Source organism: Antechinus flavipes, chromosome 3 (genome assembly GCF_016432865.1).
Source record: "Antechinus flavipes isolate AdamAnt ecotype Samford, QLD, Australia chromosome 3, AdamAnt_v2, whole genome shotgun sequence".
Lineage (NCBI taxonomy): Eukaryota > Metazoa > Chordata > Mammalia > Dasyuromorphia > Dasyuridae > Antechinus > Antechinus flavipes.
The window spans coordinates 578,989,574-579,006,296 of NC_067400.1; the positions used below are offsets into that span (position 1 = coordinate 578,989,574).

Sequence of the window (16,723 nt, forward strand, 5' to 3'; positions counted from 1 at the left end):
TCCCTTAGACTCCAATATTGGATAATTATATTTCCCCATAATTGATTTCCTCTGTAGTCCTACGTGTTTTATTGGGTGCGTTTAAAGGTACAGTTCTATGAGGGCGTCCATAGTTTTACCGGACCATCTAAGGGACCCGTAACACAATACATAGACTCCCCAGACTCTGAGAACTGCCCAGAGCTTCAGCTTCTTACATTTTGGTCACAGACCCCAGATGGCATCTCATAACGGAACGTGGGAGTTACAAAATGGTGATTTATTAACAACAAATGTCAGCTTTGTATTCTGTAATCCTACACTCACATAAAAACCTCTCAGGTGAAAAGGGGTCGAAAGTGGAAAAAGTTTTAAGAAGCCGTGGTCTAGAGCACGAAGGGGAAGTGACGCCCAGGGTCCCACAGGACCATGGGAGGGGGCCAGTTCTCTACCACTAGCCGAGCTTAGTATATGTGTCTCCCCATAAAACACGCTCGTGGAGGGCAGGGCAGCCTGGCCCATGGCTGAGTCCAGAATGCTTGGCAAACCTCAAAGTCCTAGATCTGCTTCTGTGCCCTCCTACCAAAGTGGAGAGAACTTGTCATTCTTCTGCTCAACAAAAAGCTCTTTATAACATTAAAAAAACAAAACCCCAGTGGCAACCAGCAGGGAGGCGAGCACCCAGGCCACAGGGACCCAGAGGGAGGGAGCCGCTCAAGCCGGTGTCGCCAGGTGGGTTGAACTTTCTAGGAAGAATTCTTGATTGCACATGTTGAACCTATATTGGATTATGGTCTAGGGGAAGGAGAAAAATAGGGAATGCAAGATTTCACAAGGGTGAATATTGAGAATTGTATTTGCATGTATTTGGAAAATAAAAAGGCATTAAAAAAAAATTCTTGGTTTCCCCACACACAGTAGACTTCCTCTGGGCTGTGCCACGTGGGGGCTTCCCCAGACCAGCCCTGGGCGCTGCCACTTGTGACCTGATGAGGGACATAGAGGAAGAAAGCAGCAAACTGATGCTGAGCCTGCAGGATGCCGAGATGTGCTAGCTGTATCCTCAGCCCATGGGCTTTAGGGAGTCAAGGACATCTTGGGGGAGTTAATCACACAAGTTTAAGGCAAGATAGGAACCCAGGAAGTCAGAGCTGGGAGGGCCCTTAGAACCCAGGAGGTCAGAGCTGGGAGGGCCCTTAGAACCCAGGAGGTCAGAGCTGGGAGGGCCCTTAGAACCCAGAAGGTCAGAGCTGAGAGGACCCTTAGAACCCAGGATGACAGAGCTGGGAGGGCCCTTAGAACCCAGGAGGTCAGAGCTGGGAGGGCCCTTAGAACCCAGAAGGTCAGAGCTGAGAGGGCCCTTAGAACCCGGGAGGTCAGAGCTGAGAGGGCCCTTAGAACCCAGAATGTCAGGGCTGGGAGGGCCCTTAGAACCCAGGATGTCAGGGCTGGGAGGGCCCTTAGAACCCAGAATGTCAGGGCTGGGAGGGCCCTAGAATAGAGAATGCCAGAGTTGGGAGGGGCCTTAGGACATTAAAAAAAAAAATGGAAAAGATGTTAAAATATGACAACAGCTGGAATCACTTCACTCAATTCCCACATCAAAGAGATGAAGAAAAACCCAATGAAAAAAATGTACCCATTGCCACACAATATGTAAATATTTCAAAGCCAAATGACAAATTTCATAAACTTTCCATTTCAGCCGACCAGGGTCACGACAGGCTCCTCCCAAGACCGTCCCACAGCGGGCTCGTGCCCCGCCAGGAGTGCCAAGGTCTCGGGCACAAGCGCCCGGCTCCGAGGCTTCCTCAGTCTCCTTCTCGGGCAGCCACGGCGCGGGGCCGGACAGAAACCAAAGCCCAAACCTGGTGTGCTTTCTTTTATTGGAGGACAGAGCACCCGGCCAAGACCGATGGAACCAACTCCCCGGCGTGGCTTCCCTGCCACAAAGAACTGGGGCGAGAGGGGCTCCGGGCTCCCGAGTGCTGCTGTTCGGGCGCAGGAGCCAGTCCTGGGACAAGCCTCATCAATGTGACGGGACGGCACGGCAGAGGTCGGAGGCCAGTTAATATTTAGTAAGGCAGAAGCTGGAAGTCCCCTTGTGTGATGGGGAAGCTGAGTCCCAGCAAGGGGAAAGGCCTGGGGCTCCCCCCCCCACAAGTTCTGAGTTCCGATCAGCCAGGCCCCCAGGGATGAAGACAAAAGCTACCTGCAGACTCAGCCCCTCCCTTTCACCTTATCAGCCCCGGCTTTGGGTTCATTTTCTAAAGTGCAAAGCTGTTCAGTCTTTGGTGAGGGGGGCTCCTCCCCGGGCTCTGCACGGCAGCACCCTGCCCCAGCTCCCCCCCCCCCAGGGGCACGGAGGAGACCCCAAGGTGGCGCTCTGGGGAAGGAAGGGCCTGGCTCTGCAGGGAGAGAAGAGGTAAGAGAGGCTGACGCCTGCCCCCCACCCCCCGAGGGGCACAGAGGAGACCCCAAGGTGGCGCTCTGGGGAAGGAAGGGCCTGGCTCTGCAGGGAGAGAAGAGGTGAGAGAGAGGCTGACGCCCACCCCCCACCCCCCGAGGGGCCAAAAGGCAGGTTATAACACTGGGCCCGTTACACAGCAGGGGGCGCTCCACAAGGCTTGGGGCTGCATGGAGTCCAATGAATAAATAGGCTTGAAGCATCCTATAGTTTGTAAAGAAAAAGGCAGGAGGAAAACAAAGCTGCATTAATAACGCCTTTGGTCTAGTGGCTGGCAGGGCCCGGGGGCTGCCCGCGTGCCAGGAGGGGGCGCCGCGGCCCTCCCCGAGATGACTTTGGTCCGTTGTAGTGGTTGCCGGGCCGCCGGCCCGCCTCAGAAGCCGAAGAGGTCGTCCTGCTCAGAGGCGCCCAAGTCCGGCTTGTCCCAGTCCACCGGGGAGAGGCACTGGGCGTACTGGATGTCCTGGGCCGTGAGCCCGATGTCCAGCACCTGGGGATTCGTCCGTGACTGGGCCAGCCTGGAAGAGGGCAAGAGAGCGGCGTGAGAAGGGGGGCCGGGCCCGGAGGAGCGGGAGAGGAACAGGGCCCGGGACGCAGACTGAGCCCTGCCCCTGCCTGGCTGTGAACGGCGCTCTGCCTGCCGCCGGCCGGGCGCCTCTGGCCCACAACAGAGGGTCGGGGCGGAGGGACCTTCTCCACTAGGGGGTCCGGACACTTCTCCGTTGATTCCTGTGTGTTTTATCGTACGTACTTAAAAACATCTTTCTGAGAAAAGGTCCAAAGGCTTCCCCAAGACTGCCAAGGGCACCAGTGACAGAAACTGGTCTGAAAATTTGTTTTGCTTGATTCTACATGTTACAAAAAATTTTCTTTCTTTTTTCCCTTCTTCCTTTCTCCCTTCTTTTCTTCCTTCCTTCTTTCTTTCCTTCCTTCCCTTTCTTCCTTCCCTCTTTGCTCCCTCCTTTCCTCAGTTCCTTCCTTCTTTCCTTCCTTTCCTTCTTCCCTTCTTTTTTTTTGATAGAGAAAGTAGGAGGGAGAGAAAACAAATGCTTGTTAATCTAAAAACATTTTTTCAAAATTTCCTCCAGCTTACTCGCTTCAGAGATGAGAAAACTGCCCAAGATCCCAATGGTTAGCGAGGAGCCGAGCTGGGTAACAAAACCCCACCTCCTGCCTCCCGGGCCAGGGCTCGTTCCCTACTTCCTGGCCGTTAGAACATTTCTCTGAGAAGACTTGGGTTACAAGGCCCTGAGTAGGAGCAGGAATTTAGAGGGGAGGTCGGGGGCAGGAAGGCTGAGGAGAGCCAGATCCATCGAGGCAAGATGAAGAAGCAGATTCTAACGACTGGGGCTTCCCACTCAGCCGTGTCAAGACCAAAGGAAAGAAAGAAGTCAGCTGTCTCTTGGGCCAGCCTCTCCTTGGGCCCTGGGTTTGAGTGGCAGGGCTCAGTAATTACTCTCTGGGCACCCCGCTTTACTTCAGTTTCCTCATCTGTAAAATGGACCACCTCTAACTGGCAATCTCATAGGTAAGCTATGAACTGAGGAAAAAAGAGAGAAAAATAAACAGCTGCTGACTGGGGGATGGCCTGTGAATGGGAGGGAAATGGAATCTCTCTCTCTCCCCCTTCTTCCTTTTTTCTTCTCCCTCCCTCGCTCTCCCCCTTCCTCCCTCCTTTTCTTTCCCTCCCTCCTTCCCTTTCTCTCCCTTCCTTCCTTCTTTCTTTTTCCTCCCTCCCTCCATCGCTTCCTCCCTTCCCTCCCGCCCTCCTTTCTTCCTCCCTTTTGCAAGAAAATAATGACTTGGCTCAATATGAAGCAAGGGAGGAAAGGCGAAGGAGCCCGAAAGAGGCGAACACCACATCCGAGGAGACAGAAGAAGTCAACTCAGAACCACAAAACCAAACATTGTGAAATGGCAAGGACCCCTCGGGCTCCCACAGAGGCTGCCCCACGTCCCCTGCTCCTTGGCGGGGGGCACGCTGAGCAGGGCAGACGCGGCAGATTTTCTCCAGCCATTGATGGGCTATGGTTTTCCCCTCTCCTTTCTTTTTTTCTTCTTTAAAAAAAAAAAAAAAAAACTCTATTCCCAGCAATGGCTCTGTGGGGAGGGGACAGCAGGGCTGCCGGGGGAAATCTGGGTTAAGTTATAAACAAAAGATGTCAACAACTTCTATTTTTAAAAAGAGCGTGAACGCGAGAATGGAAATGTCCGAAGCAGCCCCAAAGGGGCAGAATGACAGTCTGCGTCCCCAAGGAAGAGGGAGGTGGGCAGCACCCCCCCCACAACAGGGTGGGGGGCCGCGGCTGAGGAAGCCTACACGCTGCCGCTCAGGCCGGCCCAAGGGCCTTTCTCCCTCTCTGGTTGTTCCAAGGTGGGGCCGGTGCGTCCCAAGGAGCAGGGAGGAGGGCTCCATTTGGAAGCCGGGGCATAAAGCCCAGATGGCGACAAAAAATAGACAATTAAAAAGCAAGAGTCTGGGAAGCCAAGAATAAAGAAGGGCTGGTGCCCCCCCTTCCTACTAGTGGAGACAGTGGGGAAGGGGAGGGGGCTTCCACGGCCCCAAGCTGCCTGTCAACGACAGAGGCCAAGACTGAGCAACATGGCGCTAGCCAAGGGAGGACAGGCGGGGCCAGAGAACTGGGCGGAGGTCAGCCAGGGACCCCTCCTCACCCCCGGCCCTAGCCAGGGCGCCCTTCTCCGAAGGGGCCAGGTAACTTCTTCCTCCCTCTCTCCCCCTTCTCTTTTTTCTCCCCCCTCCCCTTTTCTTTTTTCTATCTCTCCCTCCCTCCCTGCTTTCTTCTTTCTCTCCCTTTTCCCCTTCCCCCTGCTCTTATTCTTGCTCTTTCTCCCTCCCTGCTCTTTCCTCTCTGTCCCTTCCTCTTTTCTTTTCCTCCCTTCCTCCCCTTCTCTCTTTCTCTCTCCCTCCTGTCTTTTTTCTCCTTTTTTCTTTCTCTCCCTCCTCTTTTTTTCCATCTTTTGCTTTCCCTCTCTCCCCCTTCCCTCTTCTCCCCTTTCTGGATTCACAGGGGCAGGTTCTGATTTTCTCTGTTGGTCTCTCTCTCTTTGCCCGTGAGTCTAGGGGAGGCCTCTCCATCGTCCCCCAAGAGGCCTGTAGCTTCCCCCAGACTCCCACCACTCCCGCCTCTCCTGATACGGCCGCGCCGATTCAGTTACCTCGAGAAGGCTTCGTCAAGGCCATCATCAAGCTCCTAAGAGAAAACAAAGGGTCAGCATTAGGAGCCGTCCTCTGCCCGCCACTATCTCCCTCACACTCTCCGGCAGGAGGAGGGCGGGGAGACGGGCTGAGGAGATTCCCAAATCCACCTTAGCCGGGCACGTGGGGCTGATGATGGCAGCTTCCTGCCTATGGCCGAGTCAGAGGGGACTCTGACCTCAATTTCCCCATCTGTAAAATGAGGACCTTCTAGCTGTAACTCTGTGCTTCTTATGAAATATCTGGGTTCTTGTCAAAAATGTCACTGCGATTCCAGGCCTTTCATTTCTTCTTAAGGAGTTGCACATAATTATCTTGAGTGATTCTCACCTGTAAAGTAGGTTTTCTAGAAATACCCCTTCTACAGATGAAGAGACTGAGGCTGGGAGGAAGGAGGGCGCTGTCCAGGGTTACACAGCGAGTCAGGGAAGGGCCGGATCCGAAAGCCAGGCTTCCCCGGTCCCTCACACACCGCCTTGGGCCTCCGTGCTCCTAGTCCCCACCCTGGCCACGGGAAGGAGGGTCTAGGCAATCGGAAGGTCAGCTTCCCACGTCTGGGCCCGGGACGAGGGCTGTGACCCCAGCCAGGGCTGGCCACACCCAGATCCCAGCGAGCTGTCGCAGGTGTGGGGGGGGGCAGCTTCGTGGGGGCACAGCTGGGTCTCCGAGACCAGTCCCATGAAAAACGAACTCTTTCACGCGCTTCCCCTCCCTGTCCCCAAGGAGGGCCCCTGCAAAGCCTTCCGAGCTGGCACTGAAGCCGTTCACAGCACACAGCAAGGGCCTCAGGGGGGTCAGACTGAGCGGGCAAGGTGGGCGGGATGGAGGGCCATGCCAGCCCCTCCCCCTCAGCCTCCCACGTGGGGACTCACCCAGACCACGTTGTTATTGGCCAGCGGTTCAGGCCTCCCCACCTCATCCAAGTTGGCGGCATTGGCACTCACAGTGGACAGGGGGGCCTTGGCCGTCTCCTCCAGGTCCAGCAGGTTTCCAGTGGTGATTGCTACAGAGGAGAGCCCAAAGCACAAACATGAGACAGACAAACCCCTCCTCAGCTGGCCCTGGGGTGCTGGGAGAGCAATGGCCTCCGTCACCAACCAGTCAGCTTACAACAGGGCAGGGCATGAAACCAGAGCTGGAAAGGAGCCTGGGAGTCCTCCATAAAGGCTGCCTCCTTACAGACCTCCCAGGTTCTACGGGCCCTCCCAGCTCTGACCTCCTGGGTTCTAAGGGCCCTCCCAGCTCTGACCTCCCGGGTTCTAAGGGCCCTCCCGGCTCTGACCTCCTGGGTTCTAAGGGCCCTCCCGGCTCTGACCTCCCGGGTTCTAAGGGCCCTCCCGGCTCTGACCTCCCGGGTTCTACGGGCCCTCCCAGCCCTGACATCCTGGGTTCTAAGGGCCCTCCCAGCTCTGACCTCCTGGGTTCTAAGGGCCCTCCCAGCTCTGACCTCCTGGGTTCTAAGGGCCCTCCCAGCTCTGACCTCCTGGGTTCTAAGGGCCCTCCCAGTGCTGATAATGGGCTCCCCAGTTTCCTCCAGCCTGCCCCAGCCCCCCCCCCAGCCTGGCAGACGAGGCACCCACACTTCCCCCAAAGGTTCCCCTTTTTCTCTTCCCCGCTTGTGTCTGGGCCCAGCCTGAGGGGAGCCTCACGAAGCCCCTTTCAGCTCCATTTCTGTCCTTGGTTTTAAAGTCGTGTCATTAATGAAAATGAGAGAGAAATGAATAGTTTGTTCCATCTGTTCCGTCCTTCACGGGAACTCGGCACACCAGATCTCATCCGACCCGCATGATACCCTGGGAGGAACGTACTAGAAATCCATTCCCATTCCCATGATCCCCACTTAGCGGGGGCCCGGCATGCAGGGGGCTGAACAAATGCGCGCTGGTTGTACCCATTTCAGAGAAGAGGAAGATGCAGGTCAGTGATTTGTGGAGTGACCGGTCTTGGGTCACAGAGCCCATCAGTATTTCACGGACAAGAGCTGTTTGCACCCAGGACTCTGCACGGGGTGGGGGGGGCAGAGCTCTCCAGGAGCCCCCACCTGCCCTATCCCGCCCTGCCCAAGCCCAAAGACTCACGGCCTTTCAGGGAAGGGGAACCATCCAGCCGAGCCCCACAGGCAACTTCTTCTAAGTTTGCTTTCTCCCGCTTCTCCTTCTCTGCAAGCACGTGGAACAGAGGTTGGGGTCTGGGGGGGCCCGGGGGCGGGGGGCGCTGCTTCGGGAGCTGAGCAGACAAGGGCTGCCCCCCCCCCCGGCCCCAGGCAGGACTCACCTTCTTTGGACACCTGCCAAAGCTCAAAGGCGACTTTGAAGGCCTGGGCCACCGTGAGGGTCACCGCCTGCGCCTGCAAGGGAGGAAGAGGAAGGAGCCGGGCCCTCAGCCGGATGAGGCCCCAAGACAGGCTTGAGCAACGCGCCGGATTACCGCATGAAAAGGGATGGGGGACCGGGGTCTGGCAAAGGGAAGCTCGCGCCGAGGGAGCCCCCCCCCCATCCCTCTGCAGACCCCTGACCGACTGCCACGAGGGAAGGGCCCGGGGTCCGGCGTCACAGCCGGCTCCGGCACGCGGGCTGCTCCAGAACCCTGCCACCAAACGCTCCCAAAGAAAAGCTTCAGAACCAAGGTCAAGGGTTAGTGCGGAGGCGGGCCTCCGGCCTGTCAGCAGAGGTGGTAGCCTACGGATGCTGAATGGGGTAGACATTCTCAAACAGGTAGATTATTATGCTAACTGAATAATAAAGAAATAAATAAGTGAACAGATGAATGAACAAACAAAATAAAGTCAAATGAATAAATAATCGAGCAAAAAAAAAAAAAAAAAAAACGAACTGTAAGAATGGCTGCACAGCCTTTCCTTGAAGGGCTCCCGGGATGGGAATTCACCAGCTCCCCCACCCCATTTGGGGTCAGCCCTGCCTATCCCAAGCCGGGCCCCTCTGAAATCCCCTTCCTGCACTCTCACCCGGCATTCCGCGCCCTGCCCTCTGCGGCTACGCCAAATAAGCCAGCCCCTTTCTCCCATGTGACAATCCTCCAAACAGGAGAAAGCCATCAGCACCCCTTCTGAGAAGCAGCGTGGCGGGCTGGGCTCGGACGGGAAAAACCAGGCACTTACTAGCTATCAGACTGAGCAAATCGCGCTCATCAGCCTCAGTTTCCTCATCTGTAAAATGGGGATAATAACAGCACCTCCTTCCCAAGGGCGGTTGTGAGAATCAAATGAGATGTTATTTGTAAAATGTCTAACACTGGGCCTGGCATGTAGTAGGTGCTTAATAAATGCTTGTCTCCTTCCTTGCGGCTCTCTCTCCTCAGCTCTCCCTCCCAAGACTGCTGCCTAAATCAGCCCAACCTATCTTCACAGAGTATGACAGGCCTTTTTGTCCCCACCCCAGATATTCTCCAATGCCCCTCCCCAGATAAGCTCAACTTATGAACACTCTTCCTGACAGTGGCCCCCAGAAAGGACCCCAAGGGGAGGCTGTGGTCTGATTCTGAGGGAGGCACGGGGCGCGATCAGCCCCTTGTGCAGATCCTGGGCCCCTCGTGGACGCATGCTGACTCACGGTGAGCTTGCAGCCCACTGAGGCGCAGGGATCTTTTTTTTTAATCTTCTGGCTGAGGCAGAAACTGGCAGCCCCTGTCAGGGATTGGGGAGACTGGGAGAAACCAACAAGAGAACTTTGCAAAACGAGAGAAGCAAGAACCCGGCGGACAGGAGCCTTGTCCCTCCTCCCCTTCCTGAACTACTTCCCTGTGCAAGGAGACTCTGGTCTCTGCAGGCTTCCTGGGGATTACGCAGCCCCCCCCCCCCAGGCCTCCTCCCCTGGGGTTTGCCGAGAAGGGCCCTGCTGGGGGGGGGGTGCGGAGGGAGAGCTCCATGAGGGGCCAAACCATGCGACAAGGGCCACACACCAGTGACTCAGCAGCAGCCGGGGGGGGCATTTACCACCAGACCCGGCCCAGATGCTGGCAGGCCCAGCTAGGCCCAGGGCCCCGGGGGGAGCAGGAGAGCATTAGCTCAGCCCCCTGAGGGGTGACCTTTCCTCAGGATGACTCGGACACAGCCAGACTTCAGAAAGGACCCGGGAGCCCTAAGGAGGCAGCGCAGGCCCCAGCTCCATGAGAAAGGAAACTGGAGCTTTTCTTCTAAACTCAAAAGGGCCAGAATCACCAGAGCCTGGAGACCCGAGAGAGCCACCTGCAGCCCAACGCGGCCTCTGGGCCTTAGCTTGAGCAGGGCCCCCTTGTAACTGGAACAGCATGGTGGGGCAAGGGACCTGCAACTCTGATCTCCTGGGTTCTAGAGCCCTCCTAGGTTCTAAGAGGCCTCCCAGCTCTGACCTCCTGGGTTCTAAGGGCCCTCCCAGCTCTGACCTCCTGGGTTCTAAGGGCCCTCCCAGCCCTCCCCACTCATCATAGGCTCATAAGTTCCCTGCAGGCTTGCCCACCCTATCAGCTTGGTAGACAAGGTGCCCACACTTTTCCCCCAAAGGTTCCTTTTCTTTTTCCGTGTATGGCCCAGCCTGACGGAGCCTAATGGAGCTGTTCTAAAGTCGCTTTTAGTTTTCCTACCCTATGTTCTAAAGGCTCTTTCAGCACTGACCTTCTAGGTTCCAGAGCTGATATTTCTATGTCTTGATGTCCCTTGTAACATCAACATTCATTGTTAGCCGTGTACATGCTGTGAGGACATCCGAGCCTTCGGCAGAAACTAACTGGGGATAGTTATAAATGAAGCTACAGATGATACAAAACTGACCCGAAGCCCTCACCCACCCTTGGTTTCCCGGGAGGGGTCAGGGCACAGAATCCAGCATCGGGCACCCAAGTCTTGCCAAGATCTAGGGCTGTCTGACTCTGGTATATAATTAGTCCATATTTTTAGTTCATGGCCAATTCTCAATGGTAACTGGGTCTATTAAACTTGATTCCAACGTGACAGCTTAAATTGTAAACAGCTGTGAAGAGTTTCATACTTAATTACCATATTTAAGTTTTGCCATAAAGTGTTCGCATTTCCATCAAAAATGTAAATGCCAGAGACATTCAAATGAGATTTTATACTTCATGAAGTTTAATTGGCACAAATCACTCAGCGTGTTGGGGGATTTTCAATGTTAAAAACAAAACAAAAAAAAAACCCACTTTTATTTCTTTTTTTAAAAAAAAGGCAATAGGCGACAATTCATATCTCAATTAAATCATGTTGTTTTGGGGAATGGACCTTGGGGAACGGAGGGAAGGTTCGGGAGGGGAAGGGAGAGGAGGGAAGATGGATGTCTGAACTGACTCTGCCCCCACTTTCTGCGAGAAGGGGGCGGGGAGGTAGTCTGAGACTTTCTGCCCAGGTCTAGGTACTTTTTCCCAGAGATCCTTCCGCACAGAAGGCGGGCCCAGACAGAGCCATGGCCTTGAGAGGACAGCCTCCTGTCCTTTCCTCCCAAAAATCAGTAAGGAGGCCAGCCCCAGCTGGGGCCTAGAGGTCACCTCATGCAAGCTCTTCATGTTCTTAAGAACCAAAGGAAGGCCCCGAGTGGAGGCCGATCGTCCCCCCAGGGTCATGCAGTAAAAGGCAAAGCGAGATTTGTACTTGGGTCTCCGGCCTCTGCTTCAAGGACCCTTAAAAGGGGGAGGGGACCCCGGGCACCTTTAGTTTCAATTGTCTGGGGTCAGGAAGGAGAACTTAGAACTCAAAGCCAAAAGGGTAAGAGCCTGAAGGGGCTGCCCCGAGAGTGGGAGGGAAGTTACGAGATTGGACAAGCATTTATAAAGCACCTACTGTCTGCAAGCTGCAGTGCTGGGCCTGGGAAAGGAAGGACAACAGCGGTCCCTGCCTTCGGTGCAAAAGGCATTGCCATGCACACGGAGCGTCTGGTGAAGGGCACGGGGAGGGGCCCTCCAGGAAACACCCCCCCCACACATATATGTACATATATACACGCATATGTCTCTCCTTCCCTTCAGCTGAGAAGACACAAGCCTGGTGCTATGGCAGGATCTCTCCTGACCAGACTCGGTCCGATTTTATTTTGCAGAGATCCTTATCTCAGCAGAACATGAACAGGAGCCGCTCTGTGCCGGGGAGGCCTCGGCGTGCGAGCTTCATCTCCAAAGGACATGGGCAGCTTCACACATGTTTGTCTGCAGGGCCCACAGCAGATTCCCTGTTCTCTTGGGAGACACAAAGAAGCTGCCAGCTCTGACATCCCGGGTTCTAAGGGCCCTCCTGGCTCTGACCTCCTGGGTTCTAAGGGCCCTCCCAGCTCTGACATCCTGGGTTCTAAGGGCCCTCCCAGCTCTGACCTCCTGGGTTCTAAGGGCCCTCCCAGCTCTGACCTCCTGGGTTCTAAGGACCCTCCCAGTTCTGACATCCCAGGTTCTAAGGGCCCTCCCAGCTCTGACCTCCTGAGTTCTAAGGACCCTCCTAGCTCAGACCTCCTGGGTTCTAAGGGCTCTTCTGCCTATGAAAATCTATGATTTACTTTTCTGCTCATCCAAAGAAGCTAAGAGAGCGAAGGTCTTACTTAGAAGACAAAAACCCAAGCCATACAGAGCTTTTTTAAAAGATATCTGGAACAAGAAAGCTGGGCCCAGCAGGGGAGAGGCTCCCAGGCTGCCCTGAGAGAGGGGAGGGAGCAGGAGGTTTCCCAGATCTGATCCAACTTGGAAAGTCCTTCAAGTGCAGAATCAACAAAAAGGCCAAAGGGCTGAGGGAGGAAGAGGAAAGCCAAAAGGGGGGGATCCTGGAAACACACAAATTGAATCAAAGGGTAAAACAATTCAGAGGAGTTGAAGAAGAAACCATGCAGGGCCCAAGTGCTCCGGCAGGCCCCTTGGCCAGGGCCCAGCCACCAATGCTCCCACTGGTTGGGCTGATTTCTTTCTGCCCTCATCTCCCATGGGCCCCCATCTCTTGGGAAGGACCTATTCCTGCCAGCCCATCCCCCAACAAACGATTAGCTCCCTGAGGGCAGGAATGGTTTTTGCCTTTCTCTGTAGCCCGAGTCCAGTGCCTGACACACTCTGGCTATTTACAGGTCAGTCCTTGCCTTTTTCTTACTCCTTACAAACTCTCCCACCCCCAAAGGAGAACTTCTGGGAAACCTGCCCCTGCAGCCTCCCTCTTCTCCCTCAGTCCTTATCCCCTCCCACCTGCAACCAGCCCCCAGACCCCAAGCCTGGCCAGCTGCGGGTGACAGGCCGAGGGTGACAAAGGGGATGAATGAGCCGGTGTTTTTACATCTGAGCCAGCAGAATCTCAGAAGCTGAGCTAGTGGCTCCTGGTGACTCAGCTCGGTTCAGAACCATGAGAGATTGCCAAGAGCCCAACTGGGCACTGTCAGAGAGGAGGGCGGAGCAGAGACAGAGAAAGATAGAGACAGAGAGAGACAGAGACAGAGAGAAACAGAGAGAGAGAGAGACAGAGACAGAGAGAGAGAGACAGAGACAGAGACAGAGAGACAGAGACAGAGACAGAGAGATAGAGACAGAGACAGAGAGAGACAGAGACAGAGAGAGAGGAAAAAGAGAGAGAGAGACAGAGAGAGACAGAGAGAGACAGAGAGATAGACAGAGAGACAGAGAGAGAGAGAGAAACAGAGACAGAGAGAGAAAGATAGAGACAGAGAGACAGAGACAGAGAGAGAGAAACAGAGAGAGACAGAGACAGAGACAGAGAGAGAGAGAGAGACAGAGACAGAGACAGAGAGAGACAGAGACAGAGACAGAGACAGAGAGATAGACAGAGAGACAGAGAGATAGACAGAGACAGAGAGAGACAGAGAGAGAGAGAGAAAGATAGAGACTGCCCAAAATGATGCAGAAAGTGCTAGAAGGGGAAGCAGGGGTCTGCCTGGGACTGCTCCCCCAGGGGCCTCAGTCTCCTCAGTGAGCTCTCAGGGAGAGAGCCCCCAAAGCTTCTTTACCCAACAACTCGTTTGAGTTCCAAAATACTAACCCATTTTAGGCTTCCATGGATCATCTTCCTGGATCCATGAGCTTGAATGAGGAAAAATCTAACACCTTTAATTTTCACTAACCGCGAACAGAAATGTACAGCATTTTGGTCAGTTATGTATGATTTAAAAAAAAAAAAAAAAAAAAAAAAACATTGCTTCAAGAAGAGGCTGGAACTCTCATAAGACTGTCCCAAAGGTCCAAGGCACATCCAAGTCTGAGATCTCGTGATTTAAAGATCTGAGCCTCCTCACAAGTCTGGGATCATCACACCCATTTCACAGGTGAGCAAACTATGGGAGGCCTGGGGCCCCAGAGTCAGCAAGAACATGGATCAACTTCAATCTTTCAGACTCCGAGTCTTGTGCTCTCCTCATTGTATCATAATGTCCTTATCTTCTGAAGAATGAAACTCTGCACATTTATTAAGCTCCTATGTCTCATACACACTTATTAAGTACCTACTAGATGCCAGATACTGGAGATATAAATTCAAAAATAAGAATCCGCAACATCAAAGAACTTAGGTACAAAAAGTGAAGGTTTGAACCAAATCAACATTTTCCAAAATAAGCCAATGATAACAAAAGCTAACATTTCTATAAGGCTATAAGGTTTACAAAGCCCTTAAAAAAGATTTATGTATTTGAGCCTCAAAATCCTGAAATGACTGAAGTTGTTGTTCCCATTTTCCAGAAGAAGAAAGTGAGGCTGAAAGAAGCTAGGAGTTTGGCCTGGGCAGAATCTCCCAGCTAATGTCTGAAATTTTAACTCAGGTCTTTTGATTCCAAACTATAGTCACTGCCCCACTTAATTTGGCCAGAGTCCTTTTGGGGTAGAAGCGTATTAATGAACTGCAATTCTGGTCCCCAAGAGGAGGAAAGGGATTAGGAGCCCCTCAGAGGGCAGGTGGGACAGAGCAGAGAAAACTTAAGAGCAGGACAAGAAAGCGGGTTTATTTTTCTTCCCCAAAATAACCATGAAGCATTTTTGAAACCCGTGTCCCGTTTTGCAGGACAAAGCTCTCACCAAGACACACGATTCTCTCTTCCCAGAAGTCCCACTCTCAGTGGCCCCACCTTGGGAAGGGTCTCAGTGACAAAAGCAGCAAGCTCCAAGTCCAGCTCCTAACTTGGACTCCAGGCAGTGCTTCGGACCAATCACTTTCACAAGGCCCCGCTTTCTCTTGCCAGCCCAGAGATGGCCCTGTCTGCTGACCGGCCTGGACGCTGCCGCTAGGGTGATTCACCCTCAGCACCCTCCCTGACTAAGGGTTCTAGGCTCATAATCATTCCTCTTTCCAGAGGAGGAGACGGGGGTATCGCCTCTTCTGACCCCACAATGCTGATCCTGCCAGGGAATCATAGTGTCCCTTGGACATCGGCTACTTAGCAAATAGGAGCAGCAAAAGGGCCCTCCCAGCCCTGACATCCTGGGTTCTGTGGCTCCAGCTCTGACACTTACAGGACTCAGAACAGACTTAGCAAAAACAGGGTGGGGAGAGGTGCCATCCCACAGGCAGAGACCGTACGTAGCTGGGGAGCTGGGAGATGTCTCCCTGGCCGACCCCGGCTCTGATTTCGCCCGGACCCAGTCCTGTTCTGTGACTTCCTGGCTCTGTGCCCAGTGGCATTCTGAGTGCTAAGAGACTTTCCCATCCAGGTTCTCTCTCCCTTTCCCCGGGCCTACGCCCTCATGCTCAAACCAGGGGACTGACCCCTGAGGGCAGTCTTCTGTGTCCCCTCCAGCCTGGGTCTCCCTGAGGATAAACACTGCCTGTCATAGAGGGGAAACGAAATGATGCCCCAGGGAACCCAGGGCAGAAATAAGTCATGGAGCTGAGTGGAGGGAGGGGCAGGCCTACAACAAGGGGCTCCCAACTCAGGCTCTTCTCCCCTCCCCCCAACACCTCAAGGGGCTCACCCCCCCAGGGCCCGGGGCTACCCACTAACCATTTTCCGCTTGGAGCAGAGAAATGCGTGGCACTCCAGACTCTCGCTCTGCTGGTTCTGGGCAATGTACGCGAAAACCTTGTCGTGCATCTTGTCTGCAGTGCAGTAGGAGATCCTGGAGGTGGGGAGGGCAGAGGGTTAGGAGACGGTGCCCTGCCAAGCCCAGACCCTCCCTCGGGCAGGCGCGCATCCCCCCCGGGAAACAAGCTGGCTGGACTTTGCCACTTCGGCTCTCTGGGCCAACTTAGGGTGCCAAGGCTGGGAGACTGAGGTCATATGATCCATCCCTCTGCCACCAAGCAGGGTCACGTACAATATTCAGCACACTGCTGTGACTTCCGTTTCTGCCACAAGAGACCCGCCTGCCTGGCGGCAGAGCTGTGAAGAAGGCACTTGGTAACCCAGAGGATTAGAGAGAGATGAGCTGTGGTTACTGACTTAGGGGATACCAGAGCTAGGGGGGCTTTAGCAGGCAGAACAGCAACAGACCTTCCTTTCAGGGGTACCAGGAGAGGTGGATGAACTGAGAGCTGGGACTGGAGAGACCTACTGCCAGCCCTCCCACACCCCCACACCTCCCACAGAAAGGACTGGGAAAGGAAAACCTCAGTTAGCGGCCCCCAAGTCTGACCTTTACTCGGCAGACAATGGGGAGCCACTGACCATCAGAGAAGTGACGTCATGCGATCTGGGCTAAGCAAGCCGGGCTGGCTGTCCGCGGTGCTGAAGAGTGTGGGAAGTGGGGAGAGGAATCGAGGAGGCAAAGCTGAGGCGGGCGCCTGCAGCAGCCCAGGCAGGTGGGAGAGCTCACCCAGGCGACCGTGGGGACAAATGCTGGTTGGGAGAGTTCAGGTGGTCCCAGAAAGGGGCTGCAGCTCCCATGGGGCCTATGGCAAAGGCAGCCCACGCTCCTCCACATCTGCTGCCCATCAGAACCCCTGAGTCGTACAGTACAATTCCTTATTTCTCCATTTAATAATAAAGCCTCTAGTTAATATGAATATTCTTGCAAACTATAAAGAGCTCTGCAAACCTAAAGCACTCTATAAGCCAAATACTGGTATTATTACTGATTCTTAGAGAGTGACCCTCTCAGAATGCGTCATCTCCTAAAGGCCTTAGCCCTGAGCAGGAGCCTGGAGCTAG

General features: G+C 54.4%; 1 protein-coding gene across 2 annotated transcripts in view; it reads right to left on the minus strand.

Moving 5' to 3' along the window:
• Nucleotides 1-1,846: 1,846 nt before the first annotated feature.
• Nucleotides 1,847-16,723, minus strand: part of LDLRAP1 (low density lipoprotein receptor adaptor protein 1) — a 36,853-nt gene continuing 21,976 nt past the window's right edge. For both annotated transcript variants that reach the window (XM_051988213.1, XM_051988214.1), the window contains exons 4-9: nt 15,578-15,692; nt 7,938-8,010; nt 7,742-7,822; nt 6,536-6,666; nt 5,624-5,658; nt 1,847-2,964 (exon numbers count right to left, since the gene is read on the minus strand). In XM_051988213.1, the coding sequence (XP_051844173.1) occupies nt 2,820-2,964; nt 5,624-5,658; nt 6,536-6,666; nt 7,742-7,822; nt 7,938-8,010; nt 15,578-15,692 (580 nt within the window). In that variant the 3' untranslated portion in view covers nt 1,847-2,819. The remainder of the gene's footprint in view (nt 2,965-5,623; nt 5,659-6,535; nt 6,667-7,741; nt 7,823-7,937; nt 8,011-15,577; nt 15,693-16,723) is intronic.